Source organism: Centruroides sculpturatus, unplaced genomic scaffold (assembly GCF_000671375.1).
Source record: "Centruroides sculpturatus isolate CEXI.00-Female unplaced genomic scaffold, Cexi_2.0 scaffold672, whole genome shotgun sequence".
NCBI classification, from domain to species: Eukaryota; Metazoa; Arthropoda; class Arachnida; order Scorpiones; family Buthidae; genus Centruroides; species Centruroides sculpturatus.
Window position 1 is genome coordinate 1 of NW_019384845.1, and position 27,234 is coordinate 27,234.

Below are 27,234 nucleotides of genomic sequence, written 5' to 3' on the forward strand. Positions count from 1 at the left end.
TAGAGAGTTCTTTTAGGCATTATCATAGCAACAGTAGCAGCTACTGAAAATATTTCATTATCATCATCATTTTTACCATTCCTCTGTAATAATCTAAAGTTATTTTGACAAAATAAGTCTGCAAATTCCAATATAGCGCTGTTTGCTTCCGCCAGGTTGCCTGGTTGCCAGAAAGCAACTTAGCAAAATGCTATAAAATTAGTTTAGATTAAAATTTTTGTTCCAAATTGTACGTAAATTTTAATTCAACATTTTTTTAAACTAATGCAAAAGAACGAAGAAAAAAGAACAACTTATTTATGAATATAAAATGTATGCTTATGCATTAATAATAATATATTTACAGTTTATAAATGTTACTTTTCTATAATGCCCAGCAATTAATGTACAGTGCTCATTTGTAATAAGGAAGGTTGAAACAGAAATACTGTAAATAAATATGCATCGGATATTTTAAAAATCCCGAGTATTTCTACTATGTCAGCTCCACGTCACGCGGAAACGCAAGAATGTGGGCAACAATAGATTTTTTTAATTGTTACTTTCTTTGTTGAGTGTGCGATTTTCAAATGAGAAAGGAGTTTTTTCGAGATTCTTTGCTTCGTTTCTTGAGAAATACTGTTTTGGATATAAATGTGAGTAATATTTTGACAAACTACAAAATATACAAATGTTTTTATAAAAATGGAATTACCGATCTAGAAACTTGTCGTTAGGTTCTTAATTAAGGTTTTTAAACTGAACTAACAGCAAAGAACTAGGATAAGAAATTAATTTTAAGATAAATTTCCATACTTTAAATTGATTTGGAGTAGAATGTATTTTATTACGATAGTCAAAGTAAATAATAATTAACATAAATCTGTGAAAAAAAAATTCGCTTGTTATCCCCTTCGCTTGCTAAGGCCCAAATAATTCACGAGTTTTTTTTTAGATTTCGACATTTTGTGGAAGATGCTCATATGCATGCAGATGTGGATAGAGATTTAGAGTTGGTGTTGTCTGAGAAGCAATTTGATCCTCCCGATCTCACTTGTCAGCATGAAATTCCCAACAGATCATGATGATCGAGATGATTTCTTTAGTTGGGAGTTGGAAAGTTACCAAGAAACAAATTATTTGGAAATTGTTCTCGATCTTACTGAGGATTGTTTCAACGACGATTATAATTCGCAACAGGTTTTTGAAAACGATGTTTGCTTTCCTTGCGATGGATGCGAGAATAATCTTGTATAATGTGATGAGAAAGTTGAGCCGGAAGTTATTAAAGATAGTTTCAATAGGTAAGATTTTTATATTTATTTAATACGTGTTTTTATATTATGGAAATGAAATACAGTAGAGCGTCGTTTATCCGAAAGTCGGTTATCCGAAACGTCGGTGATCCGAAAGAATTCCAGTCGGCAAATTTAAATTTTCGCTAGTGCTGTGGCGCTGCAATCTTTGGCTATATCTTGGGCTACTCCAATATTTTTTTTTGTTGATGTGTGTGTTTTAGCTGGCAGCACAGGCACTTTTGTCTGGTGTTTTTCTGGGGACTGTGTGTCGTGCTGACTCGAACGTTTTTGATACTAGATCAACTTCTAAAGTATATATGTTTTTGGTTTTTATATTTTTCAATATATTTATTTTGTTTGTACAAAATAAGGAAATAATTTTTAACGATACAATNGGCGCCATCTGTTATCATATTTTATTTTAAAAATTTTTATATTTTTAAATATTATAAAACGGCAAAAAACTTAATTTTGAGGGTTTGGATGAGTTTTATGAAATAAATTGTAAATGCTAATAACGAGTAAAATTGTCATTAAGTCCGATCCTACTGAAGATACACACGACCACCATCATCTCCTTACCCCCAATCTTTAGACGGCCGGATGGCCGAGCGGTCAAGGTAGCAGCCTACCGCTCTGGGGACCCGGGATCGAATCCGGACGTGTCAAAGAATCCCCAGGAATTTTTCGGGGGTGGTCCGCTTGGATATGTCGGGCCCCGTCCCTCACCACCCGGTCGCCCCATTCTGGGCTTGGCCGAACCCGTAATGGGCCTGCTTTAAGAGGCCCCTTAGTGCCCACAGGGCAGAAAGAGCATAAAAAAAAACCTAATCTTTGACCATCAAAATTTAATAGCATCAATCCCCTAATAAATAAACCTCCCTACAAAATTTCAGAAATTTTCGACAAAAAGCACAGGAGTTATTAAGCTTTGAAGTGGGTGAACAAAATCGTGCCCCACACAAACATTCATACATACAGAAATTACCTCTGAATTTTTTTTTTTTTTTTTTTTTTGCACTTCTCCACGTTTCAAGATGTCCTAAGTCCAAATATGCAAAAATCTGGGATCGTCATATTTTCCCTCTGTTATAACAGCCAAGAATGTAAAAATGAAAGAAAAATTCAAAAGTTGTGCTTCAAAGCTAAATTTCAAAAACAAATGCAAATGTATAAACTTAAAAAGAAAATTCGTAGAAAAACTAAAATAATAATAACTAATAACAATGTCGATCATCATCATCAGACACATGAAGTGACATATGTAGAAACTTGTTGACCAATTGTTTGATGATAATCGATAACAATAACTTAAGTTGTCAAATTTTCCTTATTATAGTGTTTTAAAAATTATGACGACAAATATTTATTTCAATTAAGTCGTCGTACCTACAATACAGTACTGTACCTTTCGCAAAAAGTATTGCTGCTCTGTTTGAGTTGCTCTGTACTGCAGTACAGAGCAACTCAAAAATAAAGCCAGCTTGTAAAGCTGGCTTTATTTTTGAGTTCTGCAATAAAACACGAATAATAAAGTTCCACTAGAGAAAAGTCTGATAAATTTTCGTTGGTTTTTTTAATATTCTTCTTCTTTCTTCCGGCGTTGATATGGAGATTTTTTTTAATATTGGCATTTGTGACGTCATAAATGGAGTGTACTGGCCTTGAGATAACGATGGCCACGGCTCACCACCCTTCCACTCCTTTGCAAACCTGGCCGAACCATAAGAGCCTGGAAAAATCCCTCAATATGGAGTGCCACGAAATATAGTGCTGAGCAGCACCATAATACTTCTTACATGTAAAGCGCAGTAACTACATTAAAAAATGAGGTCCCGTAAGAAAAAAAATTACCAAGTTGGGATGCCACAATTAGAAAATGGTTGAAAAATAATGGCATAAAAAATGCAATTCAACACAATATATGAGGAATATGCCAAGGGGGCTGTAGTATGGAAGCTAGCCTCTATTTAGGTGTAGCCTCGTGAAGAAAACTCGGAAAACTCACGTAATCAACCTGTTAAATGAGGGGCGAACACTTGACCAATAACCAGTATTCAGTGGTTTTAATACTTATTCTCAGATGTATAATCCAATTTGTTACAATAATCCATCTGAAGCTGTCTTGATATTATTATGCATTAAACAAGTGGTGGAGATGATTTCACACTACGATTAAATTAACAACCTTTTAAAACAGGACTCCCTAAAATGGTCTTTATGGCATTTTCTAGAGTCGATTGAAAACGATTCATTAAAATTATTAGTGTAATGGGCTGTGTGGATGACAGTTCAGGATATAAATTTGCACACTAAGTAGATCCTTTCAATGAAAACGGTGTATGGATTAATACTGACTCAGTAGATTTAATTATTAACTGTATTAGCAAAAAGAAAAAAGGGTCAATAAAAGATCGAGAAATCCTTGAAGGAATCGACAGTCAAAAAGTTTGGGACCCCGTCTTAAAGTATTTTATGTTACCTTCATATATATTCGTTGCCAATGATGAGATTGAATACTAATACCATCAGATTTACCATAATCAATTCTGTTGATTTAAGTGTTGGGAATGGTTCTCGCGACTTCGAAAGCGCTTATTTATTTATATTTTATTTTTTTAAATTAAGACATAGGTGGACGAACAAATGTCCGGAAAATTTGGAGAATGGAAGAATATGGAATAATCGAGATATTCTCGCTTAGACATCATCATTACGTAGAAGGGTATCGTTAAGCAATGTGCAAAATTCGGCCCATATAAGATGAAAATTGAATTTTTAATAACGTTACAATTTGATGAAGAGAACTTTGTCGTTTGTTGTTTAGGTTCAAATAGGTAAGTTAAACTCGTTAATTTCTAATTAACGAGTTTAATTTTTCTAATACTTATCCTTATATATTTGTTACAATAATTCATCTGAATTAACAAAAATTTATATAATAATTAAAGAAAAATTATTTTCCTCGCTTTGTATAATAATATATAATCCAATCAATAGCAAGTTAGTCTGAAAATTTATAAAATGGGACAACATGACTTCACTTCTACACATTTTATTTTTATCACCAATGAGCAATAACAAGGCCTCAACTGCTTTAAACATTCATGAAAAAGACTGTACAAGAACGACAGCAAATCATGTATACAGATACCAATGATAAAGAATAAAGCTATTGACATACTCTTATACATCTGCATGGCCATATTTCTATACATCCTCTAAATGGACTATGACAAGTTTTCAAACATAACAACTTTACCCTGTAGCAATATCTCACAAAACACCATTCTCAGTTTTTTTATTTATGTTTTTTTACAGACATATACGAATATGCTTTTAAGTTTTTTGTTAACAATACATATCAAAATGATAAGAGTCATTTTGAGGTATATGGATTTAATTCAATCTGATCTGTGATCAAAGAATAAATTGGCAGTGGAAAACTAATTTCCATATTCAGTACCAAATCATCCTGTTATACAAATAAAAAATAAATATCACTTAATTATCGTGGATAATTTCTCTCTTTTTTTTTTATTTATTTTTTTTTATTTTTGATGGCAATGAAATTGGAAACTTTAATGCAGCATGGCTGCTAATGATATATATTTTTCGTATTTTTAAATATATTCGTAGGCACTTTTAGCTGTTTAGCACCTTAGACAAATAAAATAGGAGTAAGATTTCTATGTAATAATACAAAAAAGTTTGTATGCTTGTTTTCTTAATTAAAAATATTTACATTTTGATCGAGAAAAAATAAAAATTACATTACTGTGGATTAACTACTCAAATTAATTAAATACTTTACATTCATCATAATTATCAAAAGAGTTTTCAATTTTTTTTTTTCAAATTTAAAAATTGATTTTTAAAAAGTTTGTCAATACTTTTAAAGTTTTGTATCTTATATAGTATAGATAAAATAATTCAGAATAAAAGATCCTTCAATTAAAAATTTTAGCACATTATTTATAGTTAACATTATTTCTAAATTTCTATTAATAGTGGCAAGATTGTGATGAGATTTTTAAAATATAAATTTAATTTTGAGGATATATTTTCACAGGAATGTATGACTAGTCATTTATAAGTTAACTAAAAAAAATATTAAATTTTATAAAGAAAATCATTATTCAATTAGTAATTGATTTAAGTGGATCAAGAAAATAACAACAGATAAACTAAATTAATTTCCTTATCTATCTAGCAGTACTTTCTGATTTTCTGTCATGAATCAATTGAAAATGCTATCGATCAAACCTTACCAAAAAATTTCTAATGCATACACTTGAAAATTTACTTAACAAAATAGTTTTAAAATGAATTGATTTTTCAGCTTTTCAAAGGAAAATCATACTTAATGCATTGCTATTGTTTAGTAGGCTTCATTTTCAAATGATATGACAATACTGAATATGACATATAATAACCACAAAATTTAACAAATTTACAATTCTGCTATAAATGCACAATTAGTCCTGGTGCATGTTTTATGTACAAATGTACATGATAAGAAATATAGTGCACAACTCTTAATACAACCTTATCACACTACATATACTCACAAACACACATACACACAATAAGTACTCAAGTTTTTTTTTTATATAACACTAGTTTCGTTTATGACATGCAATATGGAATATTGAGCAACTACTAAGAAACTCACTCTGTTAATGTGAAAGACATGAAATAAGATATGAAAAAAATCTCATAAAAAATTATGAGATGGGTGCAAAGGAATCAATACACTTACTTTTAGTTTAGTAGTAAAAAATATATAGAATTCTACAGCATAATATGCTAAAATATAACAATTTAAACAAATATCAAGATAATCATTTCGATATGTCTAATAACGTCAATGGTCTGGATTGATTTTATCATCAGTCCAGAAATGGGTAACAAAATAAGGTAATTTTGCAAGTTAAAGACGTTTTAATATGTTAATACGTTACGTCAACTTCTTAAGCTCACTAACATTACAATGCAATAACTTTACAATATTGATACAAGACTGGAAATATTATAAGAAATGATCAATAAATATCTATTTACAGTTTTCTTTCCTTTACTTTTGGATAGCTTCAATCGCTTAAGATTGAACTTCAGCTGTCATTTTTTTTCCTTTTTTAAAATAAAATTTAATCCACTTTTTAATCTTTGGCATTAATACTGATATCCAGAATATCGAGTGCCTAATTCAAAGACCCTAATAAAGATTAAAAATGTAAAGATTTTTTTTAAAAAAGAAGTTTCTCAAATGGCAATACTTAATAGTAGACCTGAAAGCATATACAATAATTTGGCAAAAATTTCTAGAAATATGCATACACACACACTCATGCATACAATACACGGCAATGCAAAATCAGTCATTAAAATAAATACATATTTACATAATATTCACTTTGAATGTGTCTTATTCATTTCCACGTTTCTCCACTTTTATATATATAATATATATTTGCACAACAACAATATGAACATACTTTAAAATAATTATTGAATATTTATCTTCACATAATAGATTGCACAATGTAAGTAATTACTTTGGCATGTTTTATAGATCAAATGTCTATTAAATAAAATTTAAATTTCTCTCTCTCTCGTTATATTTAAAACTCCAAAAAATTTTTTTTGCTTTTATTTGATTTTATATTAATTTTGAATGAGTAATACTATTTATAAGTACTTTGCTAATTGACTGAAAATGGCTATTTTGACTTTTTTTGTTTGTTGATCGAATTGGCAACTTACACTAAAATTATTTGTTTGTTTTCTGACTTTTTGTATCAGAATTTAAACAAGATAATTTTGACTTATCATTACTTGCTTCACCACCTTTTGTTGGAGACACCAGTACTTTATTTACATCGTCTTTAGTTTTTGTAACTGCGTTACTGTTATTTTGAACATTTGGTGAACCATTTGATACTTCTTTCTTATCGAGTTTTGATGTGGCTTCTAATTTTGAAGTGTCTGAAGTTAACTTACTATTTTCTTCTTGAGTTTGAACTGGTGAAGAATCTTTTTCAGATATTAATTCTTTAGTTTCAATAACAGACTTTTCTGGAGAGAATTTTTCTACCAAATTTTGATTTGGAGATTTTAAATTTTTCTTTCCTGTCCGTGTTGATGAGTCTGCTTTTGTTTCGGGTTTTTTATCTTTGGCTTTATATGTTTCTCTATCTGAATTCTCTGAACTATTATCAGTGTCCATAGATGACTTTTCTGAACTTTTATAACTTAATGATTTAGTTGATAATGGTGGTGATTTGCTATCATCTGTTGATGATGTGGAAGACTTACAAGGATGATCTGAAGTAGAAAAACTGGAGGATTTAGTTCGTGGTGATTGTGGTCTTGTTTTGCTCACTCCACTTTGAGACACAGTCACAGTAAATGTAGATGCTTTAGAAGAAGCAATAGTTGGAGGAGACGATGATAATGAACAGGAACGTGTTGATGGTGATGAAGATAAAGCTAATGGCGATGCTTGGCCAGAAAATGATTCTCTCTTTACCTTACCTTCGGCAGATTTTGGGTGCAGTCTGTCTGGAGACAATGCTCGTCTCAACAATGGAGATCCAGGTTCAGCACTTTTTGGTCTCATAAATGATTTCTTGGCAGTACAAAGGGCTGATGTTAAAGGCGAGGCAGGTGATGGCTTATGAATAGGAATTTGAGTAGCAGCATGATGATGTCCAAGTGGAAAAGCAAGTGGAGATGGTGATCTGGTTGGCGATGTTGAAGCTACTGGAGAAGGTGATGGAGTTCTAGCAAGTGGAGAAAGTGGGATATGACCAACTGACTTGCGTCTAGGAGAGTGAAATGTCTGTGTAAGCTTATGTTTCAAACCATGCAAAGAACTTGGACGTGGAAAGTGAGGTAAATGAGTAGAATTGGCTGGAGAATTAGGTACACTTGAACTTGGTGAACTACTCTGTGAAGAATTTCCTGTTGAATGAGGAGAATCTGATGGAGAACACATACGGTTTGTTGGAGGAGAACGTGGGCTCTTTGTTCTAGTTGGTGATCCAGGAACATCCATAGTTGTGACTAAATTTCGATTTAATGACTGAAAGCTTCTACTTGGTGTCAACACAGGTGGAGAACCAGACACCATTTGCTGAATTTCTACACTAGCACGCTTATTACTAAGTCGTCTTAAAAGAGAAGCACGCCGTTTCTTATCTGACTGTGATTCCCTTTTACCTTGTCCAGGTCGACGACGGCAAGGTATTGATCTTCTTGCCATTTTAATGGAGGATGGATTACGTCGTCTACCACCAGTTTTAATAGTTGTACTTTCAAGAGGAGTTGTTCGAATATTGATTCGATCACCACTAGTAAGTATTAGATGAAGAACCTGTGGATGCATTAAGCCCTGGACTGGTTCTCCATTGATGTGAGTAATTAAATCACCAGGCCTTAATCCAGCTTCAAATGCTGGACTTTTGGTTTCAACAGCCTAAAAATAAATAAGTTGCTTTTAAATTTCATTAAAATTTTATAAATTATTATTGGATCAAATAAACTAAAAATACTAACTACTATAAGAGTAGATTTAATAAAATACTTTTTATTTGAATATAGAATTCATTTACTATTCTAATACACATTTAAAGAGAAACAAGTTAAACTAAATTGTTAATACTGTAATTATATTTTGGAAATAAATTTCTCATTAAAATATTAATTATAATTTAGATAAAGAGTTAAGCCATTGATAATTTTTTTACATAAAAAAATATAATGATTCTCTTAGAATAAATTTAGGCTCTATAAAATATTTCAGAAGTAAAAACTTCAAAACAGATATAAAAAGATTTTAATTTGATTACAATTCTAATAGAGAATGAATATAAATTCTGTTTCAATAATAATGACAATTCAAAAAAGTTCTTTTTTTGTTTAAAATGATTTCCTTATTAAGACAATTAAAGAAAATTTTTCATCATGGTCTTGTTTTACACAGGGATTGCATGTCAGCAGGTACCACACAACAAAATTTCATGTAAAATTTTACAAACAAAAAAGTTAAGATTTGTTTGACACTACCTTCTCATTGTGGTTTTAGTGTCAGTTTTACAATTTGCATACTGTACACACACATTCATATGCCTTTTTTTCCTGCTTTATGTCTACATTAGAACTTATTTTTGTTTCAGCTTTGATACTTTTCCCAAAGATAAACTGTAGAAAATTGCTTGTTTTACAATGAATTTCGTAATAAAAAAAGTAAAAGAAATCAGTGTACATATTTACAGTAAAAATTGTCTGTGCATCCAAAAGTTAACCTAATCTAAAAACATATATCTGCATATATCAATCCCACATAAAAGAAGATCTTATTGTACTAATTATATCATTTATAATAAACAATGTCTCCACACCATATATATTAAGATATATATAGTGTGAAGACATCCTTAACAAAACATTATTCTAATAATTTTTCTAAGTTTCTATTTATTAGTGTATATACATTTAAATATTCTTAAACTTTAATGTAATTAATTAGTAACTTTGTTTCTGATATATGAAATTTAAATAGGTTCTTACCATGACTAAATGATGGACAGTATATACATCAGAATCTCCATAATAAACACGAATACCTCTGACAGTAAAGCCAAATCCTCTAGCTCCTCGCCTGATAATGATAGGTGGTTTCAATTGAGCAATTAGTGGACTTAATTCTCGACTTGGAGATGTATCTCTGGAACTAGTGCTAGAACCTCCAGGTGAACCAATTGGCTGAGGTATTAAATCTTCTAAAATTAAAAAATTATTTAATTTTATAATTTATAATATATATAAATTATATTTAGATACATTTCATTATCAAATGCAATATTTACTGTTATGATTAAGATTTTTATCTTAGATTTAGTAAAAAATCTTATTTCAATTAGGGATGTCCTGATACCATAAAAATATCAATACTGGTATCACAAGTAGTTTTAAAGTATCGATATCAGTATTGGTCTTAAATTATCGATACCAGCCAGTATCAGCATCGGGTATTGAAACCAGAAATCTTGCCAGCTGTTGATGTTCAGTCTGTCGTGTTGCCTTCCAGTTGTTTTTACTGCCAAGAAGGTACACCTATCCCTCTTTTTGCCCGATGGCTATGTTCCAAAAAACTGCCATGTAAAAAAAATTGCATAAAAAATATAGTACATGCATCCTTTAGAAAAATGATCGATAGGATCTATAACTTCAATTGAACAAAAAAATAAGCAATTTATAAAAGAAACACAAGAAGCTTGTTAATGATAAATGATGTTAGAATAAATATTATTTGTACATAAAATCAACATACAGTACATACACCATTCTCTGATGTACAATACTATAACATTATCAAGAGTTAAAAATTAACTCTTGATTTCAACAAAAAAGTAACACAATTTTAACAAAAAGTTAAATTTAAAAATTTTCAAATAAACTTTTCCCCCTTGTTAAAGGATCAATTCGTGCAAAAAAGAGGATTAGTTTTCTTTTGCTGATTGTGTTATTTCAAAATCGCATAAAAAGAGGGATAGGTGTACTGTAATCAATGAAGGCTGAGTGGGCTTCAGAGCAGAAATTAATATTTTAATTAATATACTAGCAATTATATTACTCCAGGGAATTGAATCCCTAATCTGGTTCAGAAGTCAGTACTTCAGTTTACTCTTGTATGATGTCTTACGAATACAAAAGAATTCCCAGATCTACAGTCCTGATAATGGGCCCTGTGGGTACTACTATCTGTGGAATAAGGTGGATAAGAAATCGATGATGAAGAGGTAATGTAAAACAGTGTCTTTACATTAAAAGTTATTTCTTGTGTTTGAATTTTACAAATGTCAGTGCAAACAAGTATATACAAATTGTAGCTATTTTAAACATCACTGATAGTCTGAGTTGATTAAATATTACGCAGCACTTTTGTTTGTTAAATAAATATTTATTTAACTTATAAATAGTAATCAGAACTAAGCATATACAGATTTTGAGTATAAAATTTGACATAATGCATTTATTGATTTTTGGTCATTAATATTTTTATATAAGTTTATCTTAACCGAAGATAGTGTAAAATTCTGTTTTGATTTCTGATTTGGCTGTCCCTTACCTGTCTATGAAAAATGTAACAATACCAAATCCAATACTGGAGGAAAAGTATAGATACCAGTATTGGTACCAGACCAAAAATATCGAATACAAAAATACTTAGTATTGAAGGAAAATATCAATATAGTATCAGTAGTGTTGGGACATCCCTAATTTCAATTGCTTTATGTATTAATTGAAATTAAAAAAAAATAACTAGCAGACCTTCTTCAAGGGGTATGCAATTTATTTGATTACATACTTTCAGTGATAATTCTCCCCCTTCAAATTCAAACAAACTCAGTTTGTGTATTCTTTATTAGCAGTGTTAGAATGGATCAGACGTTAAATTAAAATATAATTATTTATTTCTAAATATTGAAATCATTTAATATCTAATATTTTTCTCAATTTTAAACTACCATTATGTTTCTTGCAGCACCAAAAGTGCCAGACATATCTTCTGCATGCTGTGAAATATCATCATAACAGATTTGGTTGCATTTGAAATGGTAAATCTCTCTCTAAACTATGGGTGGTCAACCTATGACATGCATGCCTAAAGTGGCTCATAAGGAGAAAGCATCTGGTGCAGTATATAACATACCATATGATTTTGATTTATCATCTATCTTTTTCAATTAGCTTTTTTTATATTTATTCTAATTAAAGCATATTCCTTTAATTTCTTTAAATAACATTATTCAAAGTCAAAAACTTTGGCATGCATAAATATCTTTAAAGCAAAGTATGCTTACTATATGGCACACAGGCTCTAGATTAAGTTGAATAGGAATTATTTAAACAATAATCATTATTTGGTATACCATCTTATGACAGTACACTGAGTAAGACTAGTTAATACTAAATAACTATAATAAATAATTGGATTAAAAGTTAGCAACTTTGTTTTAGCTATTAAATTTAGGTATCACAATCAATTATAAGGCTAAAATAACTGCTATCTATTAATAAAATAGAAATACCTAGTTTATTATGAATCTAATGAAACCAGTATTTTGAAACTGATAATAAGCAGAAAATAGTAAATTTTTAATATCATATTCACATGAATTCAAATCAATCAAAAGCCATACTTCTACACAATAAATTGATACTTTTTTAAATCTATCTTTGAATTTTTATAACTAAATAATTCTTTTTAAAATTTATATAATTAATTTCTTCTTATTTGAAAATTTCATTTAGCATTTGAAAGATTTTGACTACAAGTTGGTATATCATTAACTATCCTTTTTCAGAAAAATTACAATTTGGATAATCAAATTTGTAATATTAATAATGTCATTACATTTATAAATGTACCAGATTTGTTATAATGAAAAATTGACAATGTAAATTGTATTCTAAACTAATCTATAAAAAATTACAAACCTGTTGGAATGATCAGAGATAAGCCTGATGCTGATGCAGATTTAATAACTGATCTGGATATCTTTGATCCTGGTGATGCTGGAGGAATAGAAATTCTTGCTGAAGTAGCCACAGGTGAAACCATTTCAGGATGCCATCGCCTCGAAGATTTACTTTGTTTAATATCACTCTCATCAACAGGAGAAAGTTCTTTAAATTCTAATGAGGAATTAATCAATGTTTGTTTATCCTCATCTAAGCTTATTGAAAACCTTGGCACAATATCTTTAACATTTGGATGCCATCTTCTTTGAATCTGGGGTGAAACCTCATCTGATTCTGTTTGTGAAGATTCAGGAGTACTATGAAGTGTTTGTCTAGAATTCCTATAAATCATTACAAGTAACATTATTAAAACAAACAATTTTACAGAATATTTTTAAAATTTATTAATGATAAAAAAAACATTTTACAAACTTACATATCAGGTGAACTAGAGGCATCTTTAACATGACCATTTTCAGGTGTTTCTGATAAGCTTCCCATTCGAGATAATGGACTGTCTGAATGATCAGAATGATAAGAATCTGCTCTTGTCATCACTCTGCGTTGATTTTCATCTTTGCCTTGTTGCTGGTAATTAATAGTTTTTATCATAAATATTAAATTATTTTCCATTTTAAAATATTCAATTCATATACTGTGACAAACCAATGTCCAATATACTTATAGACAAACAAATAGCCTAATTAATTGAATTTAGAATATTTTTCAACAAACCAAACAGTTGGTGTTTGAGCTAATTCATTTTTATACTTAGAAATTTTGAACAACAGAATTTTATTTTATACTCTACAATTAAAAAATAAGCAAAATATAAAATATTACACTATTATTTCTCAGTAATTAATTTCATTCATAATTTAGTAGTAGTAAAATATATTGTTTAACTTCACTGCCATTTTATACAGCATATTTAATTAATATATATAATAAACATCCCTAAGTCTGATACATTAATACAAAACCAAATGATCACTATACTTAATTGGGCTAATATTTTGCTATTATAATTAGAAATTAAGTAATTTGGTACACTTTAGGCACCATCTCTTATCTAAATTAATAATTATAATAATTATGAGAAAAAGATTTAATTTGCTTCAATTTTATGCAGATTTACTTAACTCACAAGTTAATAAAAAGAAATTTTATCATCATGTACAAAAACAAAAAGTAATGAGCAGCAATAAGTTTTTCATGAATGTACAGTCTAATAATGAACAGTTAATGAAAAATAAAGTTACTAAAATGTAAATTTTTGACTATAAATTCGTATCTTCTATTATCAGGACTTATTATACTGGCTTTACAGGTAATGCTACAAAGTTTAACAGAAAACAAATTTTATTTTATTCCATATACCAGGTATACGGAATAAGTCCTGATAATAGAAGATACGAATTTATAGTCGAAAATTTACATTTTAGTAAGAAAAAAAGGACATTGAGGCAATTTAATTGAAAAATAAAGTTCATTTAAATATTTTGACATTAAAAATTTTATGAGAAAAATCAACAATAGTTTAGACCAGTACTTCCCAATTTAATTTGGCAGTAGAATATTTTTAATTTAAAAAGTAATTGCAAAACTCCTCAATTAATTAATAACAACATAGTTTATTATTTTATTACACATGTATCCTTTTTCCCTCATAAATTTAAAAATGATGACAATAACAAATATCAACAGACAGAATATACAATTGATCCAGATAAAACCTAAAATATTTTTTAAATTTTTAGAAAATGAATAAACTCTTTCAAGGTTACTGAAAAATGTTTATTCAGTCAATTTGTTATTCTTTAATAGTCAAACATTAATAAGAAGATAAATAGACTATATTTAAACTAAAAAAATAAAATGACAATCATAAACTATTAGTATATTAAATTATTAAGTTTTGCTTATTCTTTTATAGTCAAAAATTTTAATTATATTATTTAAAGAAACTCTTTTTTTTTGTTTTCAAGCATTGGTTAAAAGTACAGTATATCTCGGATATACTATACTTTCAACCAATGCTTGATAACAAAATAATAGTTTATATGAATATATCAGAGATATACTCATAAAAACTAATATTTTGTTTGAATGATTTGTCAAATATGTCAAAAAAAATTAAAACCAGACTGATTTTCTACTGAAATGATTTTAAATTAAAATGTATTTGTGCAATACAGTAATACCCCAAACTTACGTGATAGGTGGGACAGAGCGATAACCGCGTAAGTCGAGGTATAATTTCACATTTTGTGTAAAATCCAAGATGGATGTATGTAAGCTAATAAATGTTCTTGTTAATCTTATCTCATCTTTTGATTCGTTCACGGTTACAAGAAATCACCACATAGAGTCTTTCAAGTCTCCCTAGATATTACAAACACAAAAATAAATTGTAGCTATGTGTCGATTATGCGCAACACGTCCAAACATGTAAGCTGAACAATAGTGTGGGGGGAGGGAGTCATCAAGAGTTGTGTGGCACTCAAACAAAAGACGAATCGATGAGATTTGAAAATCACATAACTCCGGGTTTGTGTAAGTTGAGGTATTACTGTATTTAGCAAAGAAAATTGCAAACCCTTCTTGCATATTAATATTAATATTAAAAGTAATTTTGCATTTATTATATATGTATTAAAAAAATAAAATATTTTTAAAATGATATGATATAATCACCTTTTGAAAGAATTAAACAAGTTAGACTAGAGTTAAAAGTTGTATAATTTTGTAAGAAATAAAGATTGCTCTAATATTTAAAAAATTTGAATAACAAACAAAAGTAAAAGTATATGAAAGAAATAAAAAAGTTTGATTTCATAAATTGTATGTAAATGTACTTATCAAAAGAATTTTTTCAAATTTAGATGAAACTGATTATTCCTATTTATAATCTAATTTTTGATAATTTTGCATAAAATCTTGATTTATAAATTGAATTCAAATTTTTATTATAATAATCTTAATTTTGTTTTTGTTATAATCTGTAGTTATCTTTCAAATATTGTAAATGCCAAATTTTGAAATCTCCAATATTGTTATTTTGGAATCTCAACAAAATTTGTTTATTAGATTGTGTATACAGTTTAATTAATTCTAGTTGAAATTTTATAGTAAAAAAATATATTACTTTTAACAACTGTTCCTCTTCTAATTCTTTTTCTACTCTTGAATATACTTTTCTATACCGAGGCGAACAGGATGAGAAACTACTGAATACATTTTCATCACCATCTTCTAATTCTTCTGAATCTTCAATTTCATGATTATATCTGTCAGCTCGAGCTATATTCACAGACAATTTTGCATTATAAATAGACTGCATACATATAATATTTATAAAATCAAAGTTGACAGGCAACATACACAAATAATAATAAATTTTAAAAAATAATGCAAAAGCATTGGGTTATCATCAAAGTGCAATTTNAAATATAACACAGATATTTCTTTTCGCGTGGCATTACCTACTCCTTACAGTTATTGTCATTCAATTAAAATTCTTATGTTCGTCATTTAAAGTATTATAAAATCGTTAACACATAATAAATAATAATTATAAATTATTAACATTTAAACTACAATTCAAATTTCTGGCATTTTTAATTCTGTGTTAAGAAAAAACAAATAATGGCTAATTAATATATCTATATGTACAAAACTGTTCTACAATATCAAAACTTATTAGTCTGTTAACATATGTTATTTATTAATTCAAGTTGGAAAATTGCTTAAATTTTTTCCATTCTTACTAAAATCTTGTATTAATTTTTATTAATTTGAAACATCAAAATGATTCAAGATGATTATTGCTTTATGATCAAAAACTTTAAAACACACACATACTTTATTACATAAGATAAAACATTTATAAAATATAAAACTGAAAAATATATTGAGGTGTACTAACTGTCAAAATAACTTGTATCTTCTTCATGTTCTAGCTGAGGGACAAATTCAGCCTTTTGCCTTAATAAAGAATTCCAATCTAGTTCAGAAAAGAAAGCATGTTCTTTTACTTCATGTGATCCACCTGTACCTAATCTCTCAATTGGATTTTGATGTAGTAATTGAGTAATAAGGTCTTTTGCATCATCTGTCATTTGCCAATCATCTTCATCTGGCCATTCTATTTCATCTAAATATTAAACATTTTATATAATAATTGATAAGGATTTTTTAAATTTAAGATATTAATAATTTTTTTTATTACAGACGAATTAAGCCAAATTCCATAAAACAAAACATAAACTAAATATGTCAAAATAAATGAAATACAAACATTCAAATTTTCAATTATATTATTTGTATTATTACAAAAATAGCTCATGCTGTTTTCTTATATAAATTATAGTATATAAAATAGTTTATTTCATGTCAATTATTTGTCTATAAAGAATTAAAGTCAGCATGATAAGTACATAAGTGAATTATAGTCACCATTTATAACATGAGCAAACAATTCTTCAGGAGTTTCTCCAAAAAAAGGAACACATCCAATAAGAAATTCATATAAGATGATTCCCATGGACCACCAATCAACAGGTTTCCCTGTTTAAAAAGAAAGAGAAGGTGGGAAAAATTAAGCATTAATATAAAGAATGTTATATTTGGAACATACATATTACAATAATACAGAAACATATCATTATTATTTAATGTTCTTAAAATTTTATGAAATTATCTTAAATTTAATGTTATGTATTTTTCAAAATTAATGTTCTTTAAGTAAACTATTTGTTTATATTAAAACTAATGCTAATGTTTATTAACTAAATTTACTTATATTTTTAAAATATTTTTATAGAAAATTTAATGAATCATGTAGATGTATTGATATTTCTTCATGCACAAAAACTGTATTATAATCTCTATGTTTTATTGTTAAGGATACTAATTTTTATCAAAATAATAAAGTTGAAAAAGTTGATTTCCATTATATAAAAATATAGTATGTTATAGTATTGTATAGTTAAAAAAATTTAATTAATCATTTTGAAAAAAATCAGTACAATTTCAGGTTTAAATATCTCAGTTGTAACATAAAATTAGACTCATGCAGTTATTTTTATCATGTGGTATATACATTTATAAATATAATGTTTATAACAAGTCTAATTACCAAATTTTGCTGAAAATTACAGAATTATGATTCAGCTAATTAAATTCCAATTATAATCTGTAAACTTTCAGCAATTTTTAATTAAAATAATACTCTGACAAAGTAGAGTTAAGAAATTAGAAAAATATCTTGAATAACATAAAATTTGCTATATTACTAAGGCAACACCTTAAAAGTATTAACTAAGTTTAAAAATAATAATAATATTTATTGTACCATAGCCCTGACGAAGTATAACTTCTGGAGCAATATATTCTGGAGTGCCATATACTTGCTTGTCATTGAACTGTTTAGTTTCTCTATCAAGATAACCCTCATAGAGATTAGTTGCCACTATAAGAAGGTATGTAATTTTAGTGAATATTAAACAAAATTAATTTATGACCTAAAAATAATTACTCTTATACTCACAATTCATTAATCCAACTTTTGAAAGTCCAAAATCAGTTAATTTGATATGTCCCATAGAAGTAATCAGCAAACTAAAATAAATTATTAATATTTTACAAGATCTAATATATACGTAAGCATAAATATAATTTTATTATATAAAATTTAAAATGCTTTGATGATAAATCAATTACTGTTTATTTTGTTTTCATTATTAATAATAATTTGATACATTTAACAAGATTTTTAACTTTTCTATTTTAATATATCATTAAGATAAAATGAAGATATTCTACTATATACATACATACATGACTGGTAACAAAAGTCTCTCCCTAGCCAATTATAACAAAAACTAATAAGGCAACAAACTGTACATTCAATCACTCCCACGTTATATTCCTGTTGCAGTGATGCATTACTATCCCTTGTATGCTATACAGCCTGCTCCAGGATTCGACTTGATAGTTTGGAATGTACTAAAAGATAATAGTATATATTTTTTCATGTGCTACAGTTTTGTAATTGACAATGTTGCCTTACTTTCATCAGTGGATGAGATTACAACAGCCCTCTGCAATTGAAAGGCTGTTGTAAAGAAAGTTTCCACCATTGTTCAGTACAGGTCCAACATATAGTATATATCAGCCAAAGATCTACAGTGATTGCTCTATTAGTTTTTGAAATAACTGACCAGGAAGAGACTTTTGTTACCACACCAGAAAATTATGAAGCATTTTTATACAGAAATAATTTCATAAAAATTTAAGATAATTTTCATGTTACTCTGGTTGTCTCTTTAATTGTTAAAAACCTGAAAATTTATTTCTGAAATTTAACTTGTTGAATATCTTATAAAACATAACTTCACATACATTTGGACTAGTAATTGAAATGATAGTTATATTTTTATATACAGTTTAATGAAATTGACAATAAAATATTTTACAGTTTAAATTATTATTGTGCATTCAAAATTAGAGAAAATAATCAGTTAGTTTAAGTAAAAAGTAGTAGTAATACTATTTAAATGAATTAAAAATTTAATAAAAGCAATTTTTTGTATTGTTTATTTAGTGTTTAGATTTATTTTAATTTGTAAAGGAAATAATTCAATAATTACATGATATATTTGATTAATGATTAAAATCAATTACATGATGACACTAGTAAAAGAATGAATGTAAATTAATTTTTAATAAATAAATAAATATATTGTTATCATAAAGATCAATAAAATATAAGTTAAAACTTACTTATCAGGTTTCAAATCACGATGAACTATTCCATAGCTATGTAAATATTCAACTGCTAACACAGTTTCTGCAAAATAAAATCTAGCAAGATCTAATGGTAGAGGACCCATATTTTTCAATAATGTAGCACAATCTCCACCTTCTACATATTCCATGACCATACATAAATGTTTCTATTTAAAAGAAATTTAAAAATTCAATTTAAAAGTATATTAAATATTTCTACATAAAAATTGAATTAAAAATAGGAAAATTTTTAAGAGAGATTGTTATTGTTACCTAAGTTAAGTCTTGAGCAGATTATATACATTAAACATCATATATAGCAAAAATTAGTTTGTTTGTTTATTTTCCAAGTTTTTGTAACAATGCTAGTCTGCTCAAGAATTTCAATTATATAACATCTTCATAATGCATAAAAATAATTATTTTAACAGAATGAAAACTTGTTTTTTTTTATATGGAATGGTGCTCCATAGCAATGGAATTGTGTGTGTAACATTTATATTTCTTTCTTCAGGTATTTCCCCCTACAATTCTTTCATTGTTTTAGCAGCAATGCATTGGCTAAAAGATTCTCCTTTGCAGGCAATGTCAGAGCATAGTTGAGAAATTCTATATCTGTCACTATACAATTATCACTTGTTTGGTCCTTTGAAGAAAGTCTTGGAGACAGAAAATTTACTCAAAACACTGAATTCAGAGAGTTCATCATGTAGTGGTTCTGAGCCAGCCAAAAGATTTCCATTCTGCAGATATAGCATCATTGCCAAAACTACATAAAAGTGTCAGTTTGAAAGAGGAAGTAATATAAATTTGGTCTATGTAGCACATAGTTCCATTGCCAAAATTCCAAACAAAAGTTGAACCACCCTCGTATTATTTTAAAATATAATAAGTTTGATAGAAATTTTATAAAAATTAAACTACAGTATTTAGATTAACAATTATTTTATCAAATTTTAAAAACTTGCCTTTGTTTCAAAACTGCAGAACATGCTCACAACAAATGGATTATCTGTAAAACTCATAATATCACGTTCTGCATAAGCTTGTTCTACTTGATTTCTTAACGCAAGATTCTGTTTACTTATTTTTTTCATGGCAAATCTCTGTCGACTTTCTTTATGTCTTACTAAATGTACAGCACTGAAAAATATTTTGTTAAAAATAAATAATAATATAATAAGAGAAAAATTTTATTACTAAATACTTACCCATATGCACCATTACTTATTAATTTGATTGTTTCAAAATCATTTTCACTAGGTTGTTTGATTTTTGATATTGGTCTTTTGATAGTCTGCAATATAATAATTTATTATTTTTTACTTATCACCAATAATATTAAATAAACACATTAAAATATTTTAAAATGACTAAAAACTTGAACAGCTTTTACATAGTTATACAAAATTTATATTTAAATATTTAACCCATTACAGTGCATGTATCTTTTAGTATGCACTCAAAAAATAATGCAAAAGCATTGGGTTATCATCAAAGTGCAATTTTCAAAAAAGAATGAAAATTAATTAAGAAAATAAATTGTATCAATTACTGATATTAGTGTGTGTTTACTATAAGTATAACCTTGAAAAAGTACAGCACTCATTTCCCAGACATCATTTAATTATAACTGGAAAACATATTGGAATTCAAAAATTTTGGAATTAAAGAGATAATGGAAAAAAACAAGTTTAACAAATTTCCTATTTTTAAAAATCAAAAGTTTTTTGAGAATAGCATTTACAAACTATCATTTAGAGAAAGCTATTAAGAGTGATGAAAATCACAATCCAAAATAAAGATATTTATGAATATTTTACTTTTGATCACCTGGCAATATTAACATTTCAAAAATAACAGACAAGAATTTTCTTTTATCTGACAAATAACAAACGAATTTTAAATATTTGATGAATGTAAAAATTTTAACTTCTCTGTGTTGAAACTATGTCCTTTAAATTATATTTTGAAACACCATGAAGTGTTGATATTTTACATTAATGAACTTTGCAGGTAATTTTTAAAATGGAAATTGCACCAAGGTTCTTTTCGTATTTTTTATTCAAGTTTTAAGAATTTTTAACTGGCTTACAATACACAGTGATGTTTGATTTTATGTACATCAACAATACATTTACAACCATTGTAGAAAAACATATCAGCCAACAGATGAGGGATGCTAGCCCAAAATATGTAGTGACATTTGGAACAATTGGTTTATACATTGTAAAGAACATCAGAAAATAAAGTGGATGTGAAAAAGTCAGTGTCTAGTATCAACACTTCATAGTGTCTCAAAATATAAAAATTTTAGATGTTTTAAACTACCAGTACATATATTTTAATCCTAATTTTTCCAACAAATCTTTAAATTTTAAAATTTCTATATAATACTTAACTTGTAGTTTCTATTATGAATCAGCAAATTAAAGTTTATGCACATATACATTAACAATCAAATGTCTTGTAATAAATTATTTTGCATATTAATAAAATTAAATTCAGTAAAGCTGACAGATATCATATATCTACTGAATATCTACTTAATAATTTTAAATATATGCTATTTCTTAAATATTCAATAGGTAGGTAATGAAAGATTATTTTATGATTTAATTTTTATTAAATTTAAAAATAATTAAAGATTTAATCTGAACAAATTAAATAAAATCTTACTTCATTTTCTAATAAAGTTGGAAAATCTAGTTCTCCAATTACTTCCACACCCAATTCTGAAAAATTTTTTATTTTAAGAACAGATTATAATTTCAAATATAAAACATTTTATTTATGATAAAATTGAGAATTATTTGTTTTCTCTAAATAATAAAACATATAAAATTTTAAAATAAAAATAAACTATTGCTATCATGATATGGAATAATAATGATTTCTAAATTCAGACTGTTTTTTTAAAAAGTTATTTAAAAATTTAAATGTGAAGTATTTCAGGAATATCATTTTTAACCTTTGATATTAAATGTTTTAAATAGTGTAAATGACATTTTAATTGACTTTTATAATAATGTTATAGAAATATTATTTATTCTTTACATGAATGTACAGTCTTAATGATGGTAATTACTAGTTTAAAAATATTTGATAAGTTATAAAATTTAGGCACTTCAATGATATTAAATGCTAGTATTTTACTAAATTTTAATAGAATTATGATTACATAAAATAAAAAAGGAATATTAAATTACTTAACTGAAATTAAATATTAATATCTTAAAATACTGATCTTGTAGTAAATTATAAATATACCAAAATTTAGATAAACAATTTAGACTTCATGAAATAGGAAAATAAAATTTATCAAAGTACAGTAGAGCATCGATTATCTGAAAGTCAATTATCCGAAAGAATTCCAGTCGGCAAATTTTAATTTTCACCAGTGTGGTGGCACTGCAATCTTGGGCTACTCAAATATTTTACGTTTTTGATACTAAATTAACTTCTGAAATATAATTTTTTATTGTTTTTATATTTTTCAATATATTTATTTTGTTTGTACAAAATAAAGAAATAATTTTTAACGATGCAATAGTCATGATTATTATTTTAAAAAGTTTACGTTAGGCTTAACATCAACGAAAATTCAATGCAAAGTGACACGCAATGGAGAAAAATTTCAAATGGATAGGTTAATATATTTTTTTGTGCATAATCGGTTATCCGAAATATCGATTTTCCGAACAACCCCAGTCCCCAATTGATTTGGATAATTGGCGCTCTACTGTATCTATAATGATTATTGTTCATCAAGTTAAAATTAGTATTTGTCAAATTCAAAAACAAATGTTTACAGTAATAAGATTATTTCAGCAAATTAATAATAATTAAAACATAAAAATAATCTATCATCAATTTTTTCATTAATAGGAGTATAATAATAAACNTAAAACTTAAAATTTTTATTTCATCTTAATCAAATTTCATCTAAAATATTTTGTATTGACCTTAAAAATGTGATTAAAATGTTTTAAACTTTATACTAATTCTTTTCATCTTTAAATCATTTCAACTAAAGTTGATGCTTTGTCAAACATACAACTGAACTTTTACATTTAGAAATACATATCAAACTTTTATAAATAAAGACAATGATTAAGAAAAAAAATTATTTCTTTTTTACTGCAATAAGTAATGTTGAAAATTATTTCAGCAGTTTTTTTTAACCAACATTAAAAAATAAATAATATAATCTGTAATTTTCATTTATGGCAAAAATGTAATGTAATTTCAAAATATATAAAATATGATAGTAGAATGTAATTTATTTTAAATGACAACTAAATTTTAAATATTTTGCAAAAAATATTTTAAGTTTAATATAAAATTTATTTTAAAATTTTGTAATTAAAAAGTTTATAAATTGAATTTATAATGACAATCAATTTTTTTAAATTTGAAATAAAATGAAATAAAAAATTTCAATTTAATGAAAATTTAAAAATAAAAAACAATATAATTAACAAAATACAACAAAACTATTATTTCAAACCACAAATTTCTGAAGCTAAAAGTTATAGTTAATCATGAAAGTCATTTTCTTTTTATAATTTGCTTTCTTCTTAATAGATATTAAGAAGAAAGCAGATTATAAAAAGAAAATGACTTGCTAGATAGCAAATTATTTTTCCACAAAAATTACTTTAATTAAATGACACCATTTTCATTTAGTTAGAATTCTCAGTTTTTAAATCTAATCTATTGCATTTCATTCACATAATTTTCAGAATAAATTTAAGAAATGCTAGCTGAAATAAAATCAAATTATACCTAATAACATATAGTATCAAAAAGCTGAAAAAAAATGTAAATATCTGTACTTACTAAACATTCTAATAGACGAGCAGGACGGGAAATAATTACTAACAATTTCTTTATTAACTTCTTCAAATATTGAGCTGCAGAAGGTGATTTTTCTTGACACTATTAAATAAAATCATAAAAAAAATTTTTAAATTGTTTTATACTTCATTAAAAGATTATATAAAGAAGAAAAAATGTATATTAAAAAAAATTGAAATGCTTAGTTTAAATAATATCATATCATAAAGTACGCAGCAAATCACTATACATATAACTAACTTATATAATTTGGTAACGATTGGTTCAGTAGTTTTCACGGTTAGTGGTCACAAACGAAAAATACGGTCGAATTAGTCTAGAATCGATTAATTTTATGAAAGAAAACCTTTCAAACAGCCGTAGTCTGTAAACTATGATTTCTACAAAATTGATTCATAAAGAACGGAACGTATCTACCGTCTTATAGGGGGATCTACTGTAAATTACTTTTTCATTATGATGAAGTTATGTATTAGGTAAACTTCTGTCATTTCAGATTAAAATTAAATCAAAACATAAATGAAAAGATGAATGTTCTTATTTTATGTTTAAACAATTCCTTCCAGTTCTTTTAATAAAATATTTTGTTTAAATATTGTGAAATATGAATTATCATAAATCTCAAAGAAAATAAAATATATATCAATATAATATTTATTTCTAAAATATTTTCCTTTAAAAATTATAAGTTAGAATTAATAAATGTAAAGTTAAGTTAAGGATCACATTTATTTCATGTATAATAAAGTGAAGAAGAAAAAAAAAATCTTACCATCTAAAGGATCACGATTGAGTCCTAATTTATTTATTATATACTGTGGAATGTCAGTATTTATCCCTTGCAAAACTTTGGCTTGTCCTTCTGCAGCTTCAAGTAATCTGTAAAATTCTTCAGGATCAAATTCCTAAAAAGAAAAATTAACCATTAATTATTTTATTATTATTTTCAATATTAAAAATGATCTATATATGTAATATTTTTATTATGCTCTTCCTATCAATATAAAATGAAATCATCGCATTTTTTATTGAAATTATTTAATCAAACTATCAATATTTCATTTAACTAAATTAAATTAAATTTAAAATATTAATTAAAATTTTAATTCTAAAAGTAAGAATTTTCCTACACTCTTTAGAAGTCATTCTTGAATGATAGCTAAACTGTTTCATTTAAAATTTATTTAGAAGCTTTATTTTTTCAAATCAACTAATAGTTTTAATTTATATTTTTCTATCAATTAAAATAACTAAGCTATAATTGATTTATTTAATTAAGATCGCCATCTTATAAATTAAAAATTATATTTTCTTCCACTCTCCTCTAATAAAAATATGACAAATTAGAAATATACTAACATACATAAAAATATTGTTGAATTACTTTTTCATTTTTATTCTATTAGGTCAGGGGTCGGCAACCTTTTGAGTCGGAAAAGCCAAAATTACAATTTACAAAAATTTCAAAGTTTTTAAAGAGCCACAAAATTTTTTCTTGCCAACAATAAATAGTACTCGCATAAATAAAGTTTTTTGATAAAAGAAAAACTAATCTATTTATTCATATATAAGTAGTGTTTTTCACAACAAATTAGATAATAGAAACATCTGACGACGGCGTGTCACGGGGAGGGGTGCGGTGAAAAGCGAGTACAAGTGGCTGAGAGATGGAATCGGTGCCTAATCCTCGTTAATCGATTCAGAACGATTTTTAAATGTTTTTTTTGATAAAATAAATAATATTTGCGTATGGAACTAAAGAGCTGCAGCTTCACATCCAAAGAGCCGCAGGTTGCCGACCCCTGTATTAGGTTGTTCGGAAAGTAAGTTCGTTTTTTTACCACTAGATGGATTAGTCATATTTTTCCCGCCATTTTCATTCTAAACTGTATTATTATTATATATTTTGACAGCTAGCATTTTAAGGTTTATTTGTAAAAAATTTTGTGTGCTTTTGTGCAATTGTTTATTTTTTGTATCCCATCAAATATGGAAGTTTGAAAGCAGCATTTTTGGCATATTTTGCTCTTTTATTACCAAAAAATCAAAATGCTGTTCAAGCAAGGAAAAAATTGTGGTACATGTATGGAGATGATGTGTTGACAGAACGACAGTGCCAAAACTGGTTTACAAAATTTCATTCTGGCAATTTCAATATTGAAGATGCACCACATTCTGGATAGCCAGTTGAAGCCAATGAAAACAAAATAAAGGCACTGATTGAAGCAAACTGCCGAATAACAACACGTGAAATCACTAAGAGATTAAATTTGTCAAATTAAACTGTTTATGATTACTTGAAACAAATTGGTTTCGTTTCAAAGCTTGATATATGGGTTCCACATGTTCTTAAAGAGAAGTGCTCTCTTTGCTGGGATTTTAAGAAAATTTTTTTTTTTGGAGCTTTTACCAGACAATTTAACAATTGATTCGAAAGTGTACTGCCATTGAGTAAACAAATTGAGTAATATCATCAAACAGAAAAGGTGGCCAGAATTGATGAACAAAACAGGTGTAGTGTTTTACTACGATAATGTCAAATTTCACACAAGTTTGGTAACTCGTCAGAAACTGTTATAACTTATATGGGGTGTGCTATTACACCAACCATATTTGTCAGATTGAGCACACTCAGATTATTACTTGTTCTGGTCTATACAAATTTTTTTTAACTGTAAGATATTTACTTGAAATGACAATGTCAAAAATCACTTGGATCAGTTTTTTGTAAGCAACGATCAAAACTTTTATGAATGTGAAATCATGCTACTAC

The 27,234-nt window shown here is 27.0% G+C and overlaps 1 protein-coding gene and 2 long non-coding RNA genes across 13 annotated transcripts in view; 2 read left to right on the top strand and 1 right to left on the bottom strand.

Moving 5' to 3' along the window:
- Positions 1–24: 24 nt before the first annotated feature.
- Positions 25–11,977, top strand: LOC111630372. 2 transcript variants are annotated; one of them, XR_002757513.1, is made up of 4 exons: positions 25–635; positions 935–1,283; positions 9,844–10,051; positions 11,830–11,977. It is a non-coding gene; the product is annotated as an uncharacterized LOC111630372 (long non-coding RNA). The 2 variants fall into 2 exon arrangements; XR_002757514.1 differs by lacking the exons at positions 25–635; positions 935–1,283 and adding an exon at positions 2,314–4,114.
- Positions 4,317–27,234, bottom strand: part of LOC111630370 (microtubule-associated serine/threonine-protein kinase 3-like) — a 106,408-nt gene continuing 83,490 nt past the window's right edge. For all 9 annotated transcript variants that reach the window (XM_023374458.1, XM_023374457.1, XM_023374455.1 and 6 more), the window contains 14 exons: positions 25,234–25,366; positions 22,281–22,336; positions 20,813–20,898; positions 20,570–20,744; positions 19,596–19,768; positions 18,361–18,431; positions 18,166–18,282; positions 17,268–17,378; positions 16,738–16,965; positions 15,958–16,112; positions 13,246–13,397; positions 12,786–13,150; positions 9,852–10,063; positions 4,317–8,757 (listed from right to left, as the gene is read on the bottom strand). In XM_023374458.1, coding sequence (XP_023230226.1) covers positions 7,051–8,757; positions 9,852–10,063; positions 12,786–13,150; positions 13,246–13,397; positions 15,958–16,112; positions 16,738–16,965; positions 17,268–17,378; positions 18,166–18,282; positions 18,361–18,431; positions 19,596–19,768; positions 20,570–20,744; positions 20,813–20,898; positions 22,281–22,336; positions 25,234–25,366 — 3,741 coding nt within the window. In that variant the 3' untranslated portion in view covers positions 4,317–7,050. The remainder of the gene's footprint in view (positions 8,758–9,851; positions 10,064–12,785; positions 13,151–13,245; positions 13,398–15,957; positions 16,113–16,737; positions 16,966–17,267; positions 17,379–18,165; positions 18,283–18,360; positions 18,432–19,595; positions 19,769–20,569; positions 20,745–20,812; positions 20,899–22,280; positions 22,337–25,233; positions 25,367–27,234) is intronic.
- Positions 17,084–27,234, top strand: part of LOC111630374 — a 29,817-nt gene continuing 19,666 nt past the window's right edge. For both annotated transcript variants that reach the window (XR_002757516.1, XR_002757515.1), the window contains exons 1-2: positions 17,084–17,399; positions 18,171–18,292. This is a non-coding gene — a long non-coding RNA (uncharacterized LOC111630374). The remainder of the gene's footprint in view (positions 17,400–18,170; positions 18,293–27,234) is intronic.